Source organism: Cyprinodon variegatus, unplaced genomic scaffold (genome assembly GCF_000732505.1).
Source record: "Cyprinodon variegatus isolate N-32 unplaced genomic scaffold, C_variegatus-1.0 Scaffold319, whole genome shotgun sequence".
NCBI classification, from domain to species: Eukaryota; Metazoa; Chordata; class Actinopteri; order Cyprinodontiformes; family Cyprinodontidae; genus Cyprinodon; species Cyprinodon variegatus.
In genome coordinates, this window is record NW_015150772.1 from 77,675 (window position 1) to 93,867 (window position 16,193).

A 16,193-nucleotide genomic window follows, 5' to 3' on the forward strand; every position below is an offset into this window, starting at 1 on the left:
CAACTGTGTGATGCCATCATGTCAATATGGACCAAACTCCCTGAGGGATCCTCCCAGCACCTTGTTGAATCTATGCCACGAAGAATTGAGGCAGTTCTGAAGGCAAAAGGGGGTCAAACCCATTACTAGCATGGGGTACCTAATAAAGTGGCTGGTGAGTGTATGTATAATGACTGTTCGCTGTTAAAATGTTTTTTCCTTCCTGCAGTTTTATCTTCTTTGCTGTTGTTTTTTTGTCAGAACTAAATGTTTTAGATCCTCAAACATAATTTAATCATCATATATAAATAGCATAAATAAATGCAAATTGCAGACTTTCAATGACAATTTCATTCATTGAGAGAAAAACCAAACCAGCCTAACCCGATGTTTCAGCAAGAGTTACCCCTGAATAATCACACCAGTTACAGACCTGTAGAATCAGGAAATCACGAAAACACAATCTGCTCACATGAAGACCACTGATCTAAACAAGTGATAAACAAAGATAATGAGGTCTTTCAGTTTGGAAAAGGTTCAGAAAATATCTAAAGTGCTGGGTCTCTATCCCAGTCAGAGAAAGTGTGCATCCTATAATAACAGCTGTCTAATGACTAAAGCATTTCAGTCAAATAACACTAAATGAACATATAAACATGATGGTGGTGTGATGCCATGAAATGTTCTGTTGTTTAAGGACCTGGGTGACTCGCTGGAACTGGGGGAACTAGTGCAAGAAAGTCCAGAAGAAAATAACATTTCATCAGTTTGTGATTCTAAACTTTAGCCTACTTTGGTCATTCAGTTTGAAAAGTTTGAAATTAAATTAGACGATGTTGGAGAAACCATTCAATGAGGCTGAATTACAGAAATTCTGCTCTAACAAGACGTCAAAAATGTCTCCAAGGGTCATTGCCGTTGTTACCACTGTTTGGTGGAACAAATCCTCACTAAGTTTAGAGGGCAACTATCCATTCACACACCTCCAGGTTGGTGCAGATAGATGTTTTACCTTTAGAAATGAAATCATCACTTGTAACCTGCTTTTTATGTTTTTTTTTAGGTTATAATAAGTATAAAGATGTGTTTTATGATCTGAAATATATAAGAGGAACTACATTTTCACAATGACACTGATTCTTTTATTTATTTATTTTTTTAAATAAAATATTACACAGCAGTAAGAACATACCATGTGTTGGATTTCTCATTTAAACATTCATACATAACCTGGTTATCTTGCTTAGGCTTTGAATAAGGGTGAAATGATGACAAAAACAGTTAATAGAGAGAATATTTAAAATGACCTGTATGAAAGAGTATGATTTTACAATTAAAATGTTCTGCATTTGAAAGAAAGAAACAAACAAACAAAGAAAGAAAGCAACAAACAAACAAACACGGGAGCAGTTAAGTTCTCTTGTTTAGTCCTGAAAAATTTGCTCTAATGTGCTGCAGTATTTGGCATCTTCTATGTACTTTGATTTTGGTAACAACATGGAGTACAATCAGTGCGGTCTAAACTGAGCAGCAAAATGATTATGAACCTTTCCTCTGCTCTCTGCTCACCTCACTGAGTGTTTTTCGATGTTCCACCTCAAGACACGCCAGCTCATCTTTTGTATCTGGGGACTCAACCTGCAGCAAAGAAGCACAGACAACTTACTCTCCGTTAGACCGGCCCCACATATGAGACAGCTGATATTTGGCAGGTTTAATAGTATTCCAATGTCAAGCTTGAGTTTTTGATAGTGGAGTAATAACAGATTATTTAGTTTCTGAACCCTGACCTCCTGCTGGGCCTGTAGCTCCTCCAGCCTCCTCCTTAGCTCAGCGTTCTCCTGTTCTGCTCCAAGCAGCCTCAACGTTGAGGCCTCACCTACTTCCACGCTCAGCGGCTTCTGATCTAAAACAGAAGGAGGACAGAATTATGACACATAATGAAAGGTGTCAAATGAATAAAAGGATTTTGATTTTCTAATGATGCACACTAACTGAACCACCCTTATCCCAATTAATTTCCAGTTATCAGTTAATTAATAAAACGGTTGTATATGTTTAGGAACAATAGGGCAGGTGTGCAGACCTATCAGGTTGCAGATATCCTCATCAGAGTCAGGTCCTGATTCCAGAAAATGCTGATGGAGGATGACATTTGGGGAGGAAACGCCTCTCTTTGACGTGCTCATTTGCCTCAGGTCTGCCTCCAGGCTCATGTTCATCTCCAACAAATCGTCAACTCGCTGCCTTTCAGTGTCCCGCTCCTGCACATCAACACACCATACAGACATTTCAAAAACAAATGCAAATATTGCACAAAATGTCTAAAAAGTACCAGTGTTAGGTATCACAGAAATTTAACTCAAACTTTAATACTAGCTCATCTGTTTGGGAAACATTATTCTCATAGCTTAACCCACTGCTTCAATGTCCATGATTCTCTGACGCAGCAGAAGATTGTCCTTCTCCAGCTCCCGTATGGAGGAGCAACGTGCCCGAGCATCTGCCAGCTGCTCTTCCAGAAGACTTTTAGTTTCCTGTAATGCTGCACATAGATGTTGCTGCTCCTGTAGGTGGTGCCACATATAAATTACATTAGTTTTACATGAGAAGAAAAAGCAAAAACTATATCTTTGCGGAATTAGCAACAACAACTTGCAAAAAGCAGCCTTAACGCTTGAATTTTTTTGCAATTTCTGATATTATAATTATAACAAAAAATTTGATGCAAATTTTAGGGATTTTATTAGATAAAACAACAAAATTTTAGTTTAAATTGGGGTGATTACAGTTTTTTCTTTAAAAATTCATAATTAATAGGAGATACACAAATACACCTCACAAGCAAAAACAACCTGTGTGTATTCCAAGGTCAATATAAACATCTCAAAGGGAACTGCCTATCATCCAGAAGTGACAAGAGTTTGGAAAACTGCAAACGAAACAAAAACATGATTCAGCTAAAGTCCGCCTTCTTTAAAGAGTCCAGGGGAGCTGCAGGGATCCTTAGCTCAGGTGGAAAAATCTGCTGACAAGACAGCTTTTAAAATCTCCCTCTACAGATAGGGTCATTATGGAGAGGGGAGGTGGGAAAGTCGTTGTTAAAAGTAATTATACAAATCTGTAGTGATATGTTAAACTTGGTTTTTAAGTGCTGTTAAAATGTTTTAATTATTGATAATGGTATATGTACTTTTCCACTTGCTATTTTAATATTTTTCTTATAATTGATACTAGATTCATTTCCAGTCAGAAGCAAATTTAAGTTGGGGGGGAAAATGTGATTTTGCAAATAATCAAAAACCAGGTTCAGTGAGGGATCCAAAGTTTCTACATTTTAGAAGAATTCCCTTCTACTGAGGTATTTTTAAAGGAAATGCATCACAGTGAAATGAAAACCAGAGGTTTGTAGCCTGATAAACCAGACTAAATGTGAGATTAAATGTGTAATTTAGTCTGGCCCCGATGAATGAGACATGGGAAGATTGTTGATGAGAACAACCCGTTGTCTTTCAAACCATGTCTGCTCCAATTGGCCAACGCTCTGACCAATAAGCACAACTGACTGTAATGTAGTAAGCACGACAGAAAGCTGGTGGGGGAGTGTAAACAAACAGCCTGTCTGTAAAACGGCGAATACGTCCTTCTTAAAAATGAATGAGCTTAGAGCCTCTTCCTGCTCATGCTTCAACGAAAACCCAAACTCTGATCTTTCCAAAACTGATTCCAAAGCTGAGTAAAACGAGAACTGTTCAATAGTTGTTGCCATCTTCCTTGTTGTGCTTTCTCCAGCGTTCTGCAGCTTTGTCGTCAGGCCCTCAAAACCCTGCCCACTTTGCATCCAGAAATTCAAAACACATCTCTGCGTTGTGATTGGCCCGCCAGTTCTAGGGCCTGGGGCATTGATCGAGGCTAGAGCAGCTCTCAGACAAAAATGATTTTGGCTGCTGGAAGGGGGGGCTAGTTTACTAGGCTGAGAGGTTTGCAGATTTGTGAGAAAACTGGAGGAAAAATTCCTCCTGTGTATGACGTCTTGTTATTTTGAATTCAATGCATGGGAGTTTGAAATTTTGCACAAAATCTAACCACATCTGGAGTGCATTAGCTTGTCTGAATAAAAGTCATACCCCACATTAGACAATATAAAAACAGACAGAGCACTTACTTCTGTATTCTGCTTTTATTAAAAAAAAAAAGCTAAACTCTGTAGATATGCAGAGAAAATTAAATCCTACAGCATGGAGAATACTCACCAGTCTGACACTAAATTGAATAAAATACCTCTAGAAGGAATATTTTTTACACTAATTTCAAAGGAGAGCAAATGTTACCTGAAATTGGAAAACTTTCATTATCGTGCCAAATTTACCTCACTTATGCTTTTAATGCAGTTTTTAATCTTGCCATGTGTGCTCCTGAATTCATAAAAATAAACGTCTTATTAATGCCTCAGTGTGAAGAAGAGAAGAGGACTTTTTGGAACATCAAGACCTGTCAATTGGGGTGTGTGGCGTGCCCTGAATAGTGGATGTGTACTTGGATAAAGCATATTGTGCTGCATCATGAAAGGGTAAGTCATTTATGATGCAGCGGAGCTCCCTTTTCGATATAAAGGAATCAATGGACCGTCTGGGAATTAGCCATCAATGCTCTGTGAGCAGAGGTGAGTGATAGCTACTTACATTTACTTGAGTAACTTTTTGTAAAAATCTAAGTTTAGGAGTACTGCTACTCCACCATTCTTTTTACTTCTGTTTTAGTAATAAAATAATGAAGTCTTACAACTCTTGAGTATTTCTGGCTACTCTACTCATCATGAATAACCTCAATAAAAAAATACCTTTAACAAAATAAATACACCAATGATTTACAGCTTATGTTGAAATGATTACTCCTGTTTTCAAACACGCTTTGTTGATTTAATCTTGTTTTCTATCTGCTGTGCATTCTGGGACATTTGGAGGTCATGGTTATATGCAATAAACTGTAGCTATTATAACTGCCCTATTCAAACACACATATATGCCCTGCTGTAAGTAAATAGTTTAATACATATTGGATGACACATTCCGTTATAACTTCTGCCTGAGTTTGTTAGCTGTAATATTAGTATTTATTGTACTGATTTGGTTTATTGTAGTCATAAATATCAGATTAGAAACATCATTTCATATTTTTGTCTGCCACTTATAAATATATTTTTTTTATATTATACCAGATGCTTAGATCGCTGGCCCGGTACTTTAGTAATTTTTTTTTTTCCAAATATATCCAGAGTCACTTTATAATAATTTCTTGGCTGTCTTTTTTTCTTTTACATCATAAAAAATATGCTGTAGTAGTGCTGCCCTGATTTAAGGACAATATTTGGGTTCTCTACCTAACCCTGTCTGTGAGCAAAGTGTTCATATAATTAAACACAAATTAAACAACTAAAAAAGTAGTTAATCAGCGCAGTTTTTAGTTTCAAGCATGAATCGACCTGATGTGAGTAAACAGCATAGCGTGAGATTTGTTGATGTTATTATTGCATCTTTAATTAGAAAACTGTTAGATGTCTGTTAGGTTAATTCTGCAGGGATGGCAGGGATGAGTCAGTCAAAAATATTTGCAAACACAGAAAAAAACTGAACTAGTGTTGTGGTTCTAAATAATTTCAGCCCCTTTTAACTAGAGTGGTTTCTCCCCTTGCCAACCCTCTTTTGGAGATAATATAAGACGAATGACCCCCTTATGAAAACAGTACAGAAGAATATTAAATAACATATTTAGTGAGATAGGTTAGGTTTTATTGTTTAAAAGCTCCATAATTCAATTAAATTTAGTTTATTTATATAGCGCCAATTCACAACACAAGTCCTCTTAAGGCACTTTACAGTTATAATGATTTTAGATTTTGCTTCGACACTTCTTTAAGAGGATTTTTGTCATTTTTTTCAATACAAGGTGGATAAAACAAACACAAGGACAGAACCAACAGGAAGAATGGATCAAAAACATGAGAGAAGGTGACAGTGAGGACAAGGGGAGATGTTTTACAAGGATGTGAAGACATTTTCTGCCTCAGAAAATTTCAGCTTGTTCAGAATAAATTTCATTCGGCTGTAAAAGTTCCAGCTACTAGAGGCGAACTCCTGCTCCTCCTCGTCAACGAAGCAGCTCTGAGCTGTAAATCCAGATGACACCACACAGTATAACCTCGCTCTACGGCTTTGAATTTCATGGTCCATGCTTTCTTTTGAATGAAACGCTGAGAGCGGTGAGAGGGAATAGTAATAAGAGACACTATTATAATAATAAGATTAAATGACACTTCTTTTTATCAAATATTAGTTTCACCCATTATACAAGCGTTACCAACAGATTTAATTTAAGATCTTTTGCATGTGAGTTTCTCTAATTATACTATATATTTAACTTCTCTTGTTAAAAAAAACATTAATGGGTAAATGTTTGAATAAAAGATCTCATTTTGTGTTTCGTTGGATGTTTTTGTATCTGTGATTTGGTTGGGACTGAGCAGCTTGTCCTGGTGTGTTTTGTGAACCGTCTGCTGGCAGTTGATGTGCGTACCTTCAGCTGAGTGCGAGTCAGCTCCAGGCTGCGCAGTTTGTGTTTGCAGCTCTGAAGCTCAGCCTGAATCTGCTCGGTCCGTGTAGCCCGTTCCCGGGCACAGTCGAGCTCGTCCCGGAGAGCACGCATGCCCCTCACCTCGCTCTGCAGAGAACGGTTCTGGAGGAACATGAGATACAGTATCACACAAACAGGACAGTGGATTGATTCTGAATGGAGGTGAAGTAGTAGTAGGAAGTGAAGCAGTTTGATGCAAGATAAGGGAAATATGCCTTTGACTGGGAAAACAATTTCCGAATTATCCTTCCCCAGCAGATCCTAATCTAAAGGTATGTTCGCAACTTTCGAATTAAGCATTAATTACGTGCAAAAGCATTATCGACATAATTGTCTATCTTTGGTGTCTCTAGCACTGGGTCACACTGATGTGTGACAGCTTTACTTTTGTCAGTCCGCCCCTGGGCAGTTGTGGCTATAATGTAGCAGGCCACCTATAGCGTGTGAATGGGTAAATGTATTGTGAAGTTTTTTGGGGACTCTTCATAAATCGCAATATAATAAATAAGCCATTTGCCATTTATTCGAGGTGAGAGACTATATTGTAAAAGGAAATCAGACAAAAATCCTTCCCTAAAGCAAGATCAAATATAACATCTAGATTAACATATCTGTGAAGATTCTCAGTCATTCAGGTCATGTTAAAACTTGATAAGTTCAATTTAGACGACTTGATGTAAAGTTTTCTGCATTTCTCCTCACATCCAAATGTCTTCTTCAGTTCTAACTGGTGGAGGGGATCACTGAAATTAATATACTGTAGGTTTATATGTCTCCCATAGTGGAAAACTTATATACGGAAAAGCTGAAAGCAGAGCTCTAGACTCACATGCACTCTCATACATCGAAACTAGACCCATTCACATTCACTGATTTAGATACGTGGATGACACATGGGTCAAAATAAAGACCAAGGATATCAACATGTTCACAGACCACATCAACGCAAAGGACAGAAACATCAAATTCATCCGGAAAGATGTGAAAGATGACAGCCTTGTCCTCCTGAACTGCACAGTTCACTTCATGGAAAACAGACAACTCAACATAGAAGTCTACAGGAAACCCACACACATCGACCAGTACCTCCGTTTTGACTCACACCACCCACTGGAAAACAAACTAGGCAGCATCAGAACCCTCCAGACATGAGCAGAAACCATTCCCACCACCAATAGAGGGAAGATGAGAGAAAAGGGCCATTTCAAGATATCACTGAAGAACTGTGGTTATCCCACAGAGGTCTGCTAAGACGGAAGAGACAGAAGAAGGAATATTGTCATTCCCTATGTTGCTGGAGTCTCTGAAAAACTCAGGAGGATTTTCAACCAGCACTGGATTCCAGTGCACTTCAAACCCAGCAACACCCTGAAACAAAAACTGTTTCACCCTAAAGACAAGACACCCAGAAACAAGGCCGACAGCGTGGTTTATGCCATTCAGTGTAGTAAAGAGTGCACAGACCTTTGGAGAGACATTGGAGAGACCAAGCAACCACTACACAGGTGCATGGCTCAACACAGGAGAGCCAACTCCTCAGGACAGGACTCAGCTGTTCACCTGAAGGCTAAAGGACACTCCTTTGAGGACAACAACGCCCTTATTCTTGCAAATTAACGAAGCGGGTTTGAGCAAGGGTTAAGGCGGCCATCTTTGTTAAAATGGAAAAGCCATCTCTCAACACATGAGGTATTCTTAGACATCACCTTTCACCTACTTACAAAGCAATTTTAGGAATTCCGTAAAAAAATTTTAGGTACAATATCTAGAAGATTAACCTCTCACCTGCCCTCACCTGACTCACACTTTAATGAGGCATGTGACCGAAACCACTCTAACGAGGTAGTTAACGACCCATCAGAACCCCCTAACAACCATTAACACCCCCCCAGGTGACCTCCATGGCCAATTCAGTGGGAGGGATCAGAGCCACCTTTAGTTCCCCCTAATTCTGTGTTAGACCAACAGTGTATTAATCTCAGTGCTCCCCACCACTAGTTAGAACTGAAGAAGCCTCTTGGATGAGAGGCAAAACAGCTGCCTAAACTGAACTTTTGAAGCCATTAAAGGATTTATTGCCAGAACTTAAAGCTGCTGTCATTTTCTCTCTCTATGCTGAAAACAAAAACCTCAGATCTAATCAAAAATGCAGTAGAATGCATCCGTTGTTTAAGCCAAATAAGCCACAGATACAGTTTAGATAATTCAATGCACAGCAGCAAAGAAAAAAGTTTTTTATGTGTTCACATTTTTTTAAATGTCATATCAATTTATTTCTTTGTAAGCCATGTTTTGGATGCCTTTGTGAATTTCCAGAGTAAAAAAAACAGTTTAAGTCTGTTTATTTATGTGGTGCCAGCTCAATAACATGTTTCATCCCAGGGTACCTAAAAGTGTTACAAGCTCAGTTCCTTCCATTCATCTAGACATATTCTGAATCTATCCATTCCAGTTAGATCATAGTCATCAAACAATGCAGTCAAGTTCAGTTAATCACCTCTTCCCTGATTAAAAAGTTCTCCATCTAAGTATACCCAGCAATCTGCATAGAGTCACTGTCTTGCAGCATTCAGTCCTCCTTAATGAGAATGGAAGAGGTTTATAAAGTAGATCATGAATGACTGGAAGGAAATCTAAATGCTTCCTTATCTGTAAAAAGTTTCTTATCTGCAGAGTGTTTAGTAATGTCCTCCGATCAGCTTAATCTCTTGTAAAGTCACTGACCCAAATAAGCAGAAGGAAGATTTGGTAGTTCTTTCCTTCAGTTCCCTTTTTCAAAAAACTGTAATTTGTTAAAATATTTTATTGGTAATCTTCACCTAATCAATAGGCTGCAGTTGCATTCTCAGTGTACTGTTGTTTGTTAAAATAAATAATAAACAAACCAGCAAATAGGATCTTTTCGAGCATGCATAACAAACGAGTCATAGGCAGCTGTCTTTAGTGCCACCTGCTAGAGGGGGCATGCCCTAATGTGCAGCCCTGATAGATAATATTGCTCATGATTGGTATTGGAAAAAACTTTTTATAAATAGAGATTGATTTCTTTTGTGCCCAGCTTAAATGGGTTTGTAAGACACACAATCATAATCAAAAAGGTAGAGACAAACATCTACATTGTTTATCAAACAAGGATTTCTCTTTAATTAAATAGAAATATGAATAACCACAGCCCTGTGTGTCCCTGTTGTTTCTCATTACTTTAAAGACCTCAGCTGATTCAGAGGAAGTAAAAGAAAAAAAAGTTTAAATAAATTTGCTTTTAGGTTCTCTCTCCAGTTTCTTACAGATCTTTTGGAGATTATCTGAGGGTGAATACTAGCATTTCAGACTTGTTCCTAAGCCACAGTTTATCTAACATGCCTTAGCAGGCGAGTTCTCCCATTAAAGTTACCATATATTCATATATTAGATGAAAGAATAATTTAACTTATTTAACTCTTTATTGGGCATTCAGTGAAATATTTTGAATTTCAAAAGGTCAAGAGTTTTATTGGAAGACAAAGCAAGACCTTATTACGTTCGTAAGATTTAAAAAAATGTGTTTAAATGGTAGAAATCAAGGTCAGTGTAATTACAAGAAATAATTAATTGCTGTAATATGGTAAGAAGAAAAATCCTATGAGTGTTTTTTTTTTTATAAGAAATTAATGAAAACCACTTACAGAAAGAAAGAAACTAATTTTTGTTAGAATATAACCATCAGAACATTAATGCTGATACAGGAACCCACATTTTTCACTTTGCTTTATAACTTTTAAATTGAGCCTTTTAACTTTTTTACTTAAGTTTTTCTGACTTAAATTTTTATATTATTTAATTTCATGAGACTACTGGTTGTATTCTATGAAGCAGTTAAGCTCAGCTTAGAGACAGAAGTGGATCTTGCAGACTATGCAGACCACATTTCAGCTCATCATATTACCTTGTTTGACCCAAAGTGGTGTTAATATAGAGTAAACAGCAGACATTGATGGCATGAATCAGATGCTGACTTCAGTGTCGTGTCACTGACAACACAGATCTGATGTTGCAACATCCTTTTATGGGTTTGGGAACTGAATGATTGCAGGACAGTAGTTCCTCTGTGAGCAGGCTATGTAGAGCCACAGCAGGAAAAAAATCAAAGACTCATATTCTTGTGATAATATACAAAATTTTTGTTTAATCCAGTACCAGTAAATGATGACTGATGCCATGCAATCTCAAACTAGTAAAATTGTCATTATTTTAGCTTTAAGTAATCTTGCTTATGGCCCCAAAGTAGCCCGGGGCCTTTAATCTTTAATGACCTATAAGACTCAGAATCATCTCCAACAAACACTTCACTGTTAACTGGCTGAGATCAATATTAGTAAAAAAAAAGAAATTCCTAATTACTATTTTCTTTTAGACCAATGTGCAGGAAGAATAGTGTGCCCTCTGTCCGTACCTCTTTTTGAAGTTTCTTCAGCTGATCCTCCATCATTTGAACCTCCTGCTTGTAATCCAGAATCTGATCCCCTTTGTCCTCCCTAAAACACACAAAATGCACAAATCTCCACTCAACTCTTATCGCTTAGAACTGGTACAAAAATCTACAAAAAAATAATACAGTGCTTCTGACTTTTAGCCGAACTTTGACCTTTGGCTAAATCTGAATAAATGGTGGAAATTAGATTGCTACACTGAGTACCCTGCTCGTTGCTGAGTAACAACTAATTTTTGTGCATGTAGAGGAGTGACAAAATTTGCACATTATTAATGTTGACCTTTATGGCAACTTTACTAAAGATTCTCCAGGGATTTTCCTGCACATACACACTTCCACACACACACTCACAGTTGTTGTTTGAGGCGGCGGAGTTTGGCCTTTTTATCAGCCAGCTGGAGGGCCAGGCTCTGCGGCAGATCGTCAACGTGGCCCCCTAGTGGTACCGTGGTTGAATCACCATGGGCTTCTCGCTCCTGACACAGCTCTGCTATCCTCTGTGCAGGAAGGAAAAAAGTTACTTAAAACTTTATTTAATGTCAACATTAACATATCTGAGTAGAGTATAGGCAATTTAAAAAATGCACATATATACTTTATAATAAACAATAAATTATTATTAGGAATAACTAAGAAAAAAAAGGCTTCCTGATCCGAATTCTTCTTCGAAAGGTTTTCAGGTGGCTCAATATGAAGCAGATTTAACCTCTGCAACGTTTTTTAATGCATATAAATTACAGCAATTTTATTTAAACCTGACAGTTTGAAATGTGTTTCATACATGTATATGTAGCATTTAGAGCTGCTTAGATTATAAATCACCCAAAGCATATTTGCCAAAGCACTTTTTTATGCTTCCACACAACTTCTATCTCAGCATCTAAACCAAATATAAGCCATGATCACAGTTTTAACAGTTTACCGTAATGACAAGCAGGAAGTGAACAGAAGACACTCAGCACCCAGAGAGCAGTGGGAGTAGGAGACATCTTGCTTAAGATCACTTCTGCAATTTATTATAATTTTTTAATCACATTGTATGTCAGCTTTATGATATATAAAACAGGACTTCTTTCTATACATAAAAGAAAAATAATAATCTATGTACCAAATATTTTTGGTAGGCAGCAAAGTTTATGAAAACACCAAAAAGCTGTGAGCTGTTGGGAAGAGATAGTTTACACACGTCTTTAGCGTCACATGGAGTTAGGGGGGGTGGATTCAATCCTTTTTTGTTTTGTTTCAAAATAGGGGACAGAAAAGTCTGTCCCAATTACTGGGACATGTAGAAAAAAAAAGTAAGTCCAAGCACTATTCCTTTGTATGTCCTGAACATTTCAATAGGAACTTAAGGGTTAAACTAAATATGTTGTTAAAAGAGGTAAAGGTGTTGAAAAGCCTAAAAGACTTGAGTTGTTTTCAGGTTTCAGAAATTGTACACCCTGTTTTTCCCCTGGAAACTTTGCACAAATGTTCAAAATTTCACAAGCAGCAGATGCTGCAGTTGGAAAATTTTAACTTTTGCTGCTCGACGCACCACATCTATCAATGAGAGAAGCTGATCTGGGAGCTGGCAGGGGGGTGAGACATAGCACTTGTGATGCAGATCGCTATGATCACTCCTCTAAAACCGTTTATTAATGCCTAAATTTACTTAAAATGTTGAAACCTGCCAACAAAATACGTTTGCTTTAATTATTCTGGTGCCTGCAGTTTGATACACGTACATGAAAAACGCTAAGCTCTAGTTCCACCCGCCACATAAGGAAAATCTCCAAGAGGCTAACGGGCCTTAGACAGCTGCTGCTGGGGATTCCCAGTGATAGTGCACTGGACAGCGAATAATACTTTAAGGCAGGATCGTAATCTTGATGAACTGATTGCACAGATGATGTTTTAGGTGGACTTTCTTGCATAAAAATATATGAACACTTTTTAACCACTGACCACAGCAAATATAGCAAAGCCGCTCTCTTTCCATTGGACACAGGAGCAGCAGGACAATTAGATGCATCTGGACACATTTTCCAGGAAGCGCTTCGATCTTAATGTGTACAAGCATCAGAAATTAAGCTTGTACTCAAATTGCGGTGAGAACATAGCGTTACACTTTCTGATTGTTTGAATTAACCTATGAAACATAATATTGTACCAAAAAATGATTTAATGTATTCCTTAAGAAATTTTCACCTCTAGTGTCTGAAAAGCTGTACTAAACAAAATTTCATTTTGTATACAATCTGTGTATGCAAAATGACAATAAAAGTTTAAGTCTAGTCAAGCACACATACTTGAGATAATCAGGACAAAAGTAGTGCTGTAACAAAGACAAAAGGTTAGCAGCATCCCACCTCAAAATGCAGGAAATAGCATTTCAGACAATCTAAATTTCAATATTTTCCGGGGAAGGATATTCTCGGACCCCCTACGGTGCCCAAAGCCTATAAATAAATACCCTGACTCTCACCTATTTACTATATACATTTATATAGGTCCAATAATTGTACCTTTTAGTAGGGATTACACAGACTATTGTTAAATAATGACTCAGTGCACCGGAGAAGGGGTGAGACTGAAATCAATTGTTTAGTGACAAAAAAATCTGCAAAGATGCATTCAGAGGCTCAGTGGGAGCTCTGAAACTGTATTTTACCAGAAAAAAAACAGCAAATATGTAATTGGATCATTAACATAATTTTTTTTTGTATTTTTTGTAAATCTTTGTAAATCTTAGTGTGTTAACAGTCTCTTAAGGTTTCCAGTTTTTCTCAGTACATGTCCTTGCTTCTGTCTGTCCTAAAAGGAACTCACATATACAACTGGTATCCTTTGTTTCCCTTATGCTGTTTCTGTTTCTATCCTTTGAAGCCAGGATCAAAACTGTGGTTCAGCGATGCCAAAGGCAAGGTGTCACTATAGCAGTGATAACCTCTGTGGTGTGTGTGTGCTCCGCTCCCCAGGAGGTTGATCTTCCTGATCTAATGGATACTGTTGATGCCTCCAAAAGACCTAGAGCTTCTACAAACTCTCATTTTGTTTTGGGCCTCAAGTTTCACATCCTTTCAAGTTAAAGTTTTCAGATTTTTGTACTAATAGAGCTTTGGAGAGCGATGGCTACAGGTTGGGGTTACAGTTAAAGACCTACCACATCTCTAGGTGCTTTTCTAAAAGAATCGTCTCCGGAAAGCTGAAAGCGACATGCTGTTTAAGGTTTCCTCCTTTAATAAGGCTTGGTCTGTAAACACCTGATTACTGATAAGATCACACTACATTTATTGAAGACAACTAGATTTCATCTGGGTTAAAACAAACCAACTCAGAGTGAACAAAAACAACAAAACGGTTTCAATTTACATGTTTTCAAAACAAGTTGATGGGCTACAGTATAAAACCTTGAACTCAAAGCTATTCCTGACATTTTGAATTGATAAAGCTTCCTGGATGGGAAGCGAAACGTCTTCAAATCTGGAAACAAAGTCCAGTGGATTATTTTTAATTTTCTTTTTTTGGAATGACTATGACCTGGATGAATGAGAGTCTTCACCAGCAATCTGAACTTGGCTTTTTTCATATAATTTTTATCAATATATTTTTATTATCTGAAGATCTAATCATATATAGGAAATAATGATTATCGTAAAATAGCGTGTATGTCAGCTGAGATCTTTTTATTCAGGTTTGATCCAGGAAGAAGGTAATTATTCATTGATTCATGAGCAGACGTACCTCCAGGTGTGTGTCTCTCTGTGCCAGCAGGCTTTGGATTTGCTTGGCCATGGAGCTGAAGGCCCGCTGCAGGTCTGCGCCTTCTGCCTCCACCAGCTCCTCCCATTGAAGAGGCAACACCACTCTAGGATCCTGGGTCACCTGCAGCAAGGACACTTCTTCAGGTTTCTGGGATACAAATCCTTCCAAGTCTGATACAATTGACAGATCAGGGGACAAACTCTCCAGGCAAAGCAAGTGTGCTATGAATACCAAGCATCTGGGTAGATTAGAAATGACTACGTTTTACATTCTGCCTGGCTCGACTCGCGCATGCAAAACTAATGATCATGTTGATGGCTTTGAGAGGTTCACGGGTGGAGGCCATATGAGCAGGAAGCAGGGGATGCATCAATCTACACAGGAGGAGGACTTTTCACCTCTGTCATTTATTAGGCTGAAAAGTTTGGCAATAAAAAGGCTGGTGGGCTACACGCTGTTTCTGAAATTCAGCCATGCTGGTAGCCAGCATGCTGTTTTTCTGAAGCCGGCAATTATTTATAGGAGGAATATTTTCAAAGGAGAGCCAAGTGGCATTTATGCTTTAATAGACGACAGAGAATGACAAAAAGCAAGGAAAGATGAAGCAGTGATGTGACAGAGGTGGAGGTGGAGAGGTGGACATGACGGGTGGAAGATCCATCACCAGGGGGCACCCAGAGGTCTTTACAAGACAGCCAGCAGAATGACAAGTAGCTCATTTTCACACTTACTTTCAGCATCAGAAAGAGGAATAATAACTCTTCTATTTTCGCCTACAGGCAGACATCACAGAAATACTGTGCGATATATTATTTAGGGACAAATGTGTTCTTTAGAAACTCTTCCCAGGACAGAATATCCCACTTTCATATTGTAGGGGGGGGGCAGCTGATTTAATTCAGACAGGTTCTTCACTTACCTGCTGAATACAGATGGCAATGGCTGCCTGAGTCTCAATGTCCAGAGACTGGATCTGCTGGATGAATGTCTCCTTGTTCTCACACTGCAGACACAAAGAAGAGGAATAAATGCATGATGCACCATCGGCTGCAGAAAGTGTAAGGTTAATTTCCCAGGAATATACCATACTGCTGGGACTTACAGACACTTGGGAACCAGCCTGCTGGTCCCAATGAGGAAAACTTAACCCCTCTTGGGTTGTCGGTTATGTTTAAAGAGTGAATGGGGTTTAGGATCGGATTAGGTTTATATTGGTAATGTTAGGCCCAGTCCACACGAAGTCAAACCCTGGCCTAAACGCACAAATTTTTCACCAAACCAGCCTCTCATCCATACGAAGCCGGCGTTTCGGGGCTCTGTAAACAATCTTTTTTTTATTAAGCCTTCAGAGTGGGAAGATTTTGAA

The 16,193-nt window shown here is 38.2% G+C and overlaps 1 protein-coding gene across 1 annotated transcript in view; it reads right to left on the reverse strand.

The window, feature by feature from the left end:
- Positions 1–16,193, reverse strand: part of LOC107090978 (girdin-like) — a 72,641-nt gene that overhangs the window by 42,458 nt on the left and 13,990 nt on the right. The window contains exons 5-13 of the mRNA XM_015384648.1: positions 15,747–15,830; positions 14,807–14,947; positions 11,432–11,577; positions 11,042–11,123; positions 6,553–6,711; positions 2,400–2,546; positions 2,066–2,243; positions 1,770–1,885; positions 1,549–1,617 (exon numbers count right to left, since the gene is read on the reverse strand). Coding sequence (XP_015240134.1) covers positions 1,549–1,617; positions 1,770–1,885; positions 2,066–2,243; positions 2,400–2,546; positions 6,553–6,711; positions 11,042–11,123; positions 11,432–11,577; positions 14,807–14,947; positions 15,747–15,830 — 1,122 coding nt within the window. The remainder of the gene's footprint in view (positions 1–1,548; positions 1,618–1,769; positions 1,886–2,065; positions 2,244–2,399; positions 2,547–6,552; positions 6,712–11,041; positions 11,124–11,431; positions 11,578–14,806; positions 14,948–15,746; positions 15,831–16,193) is intronic.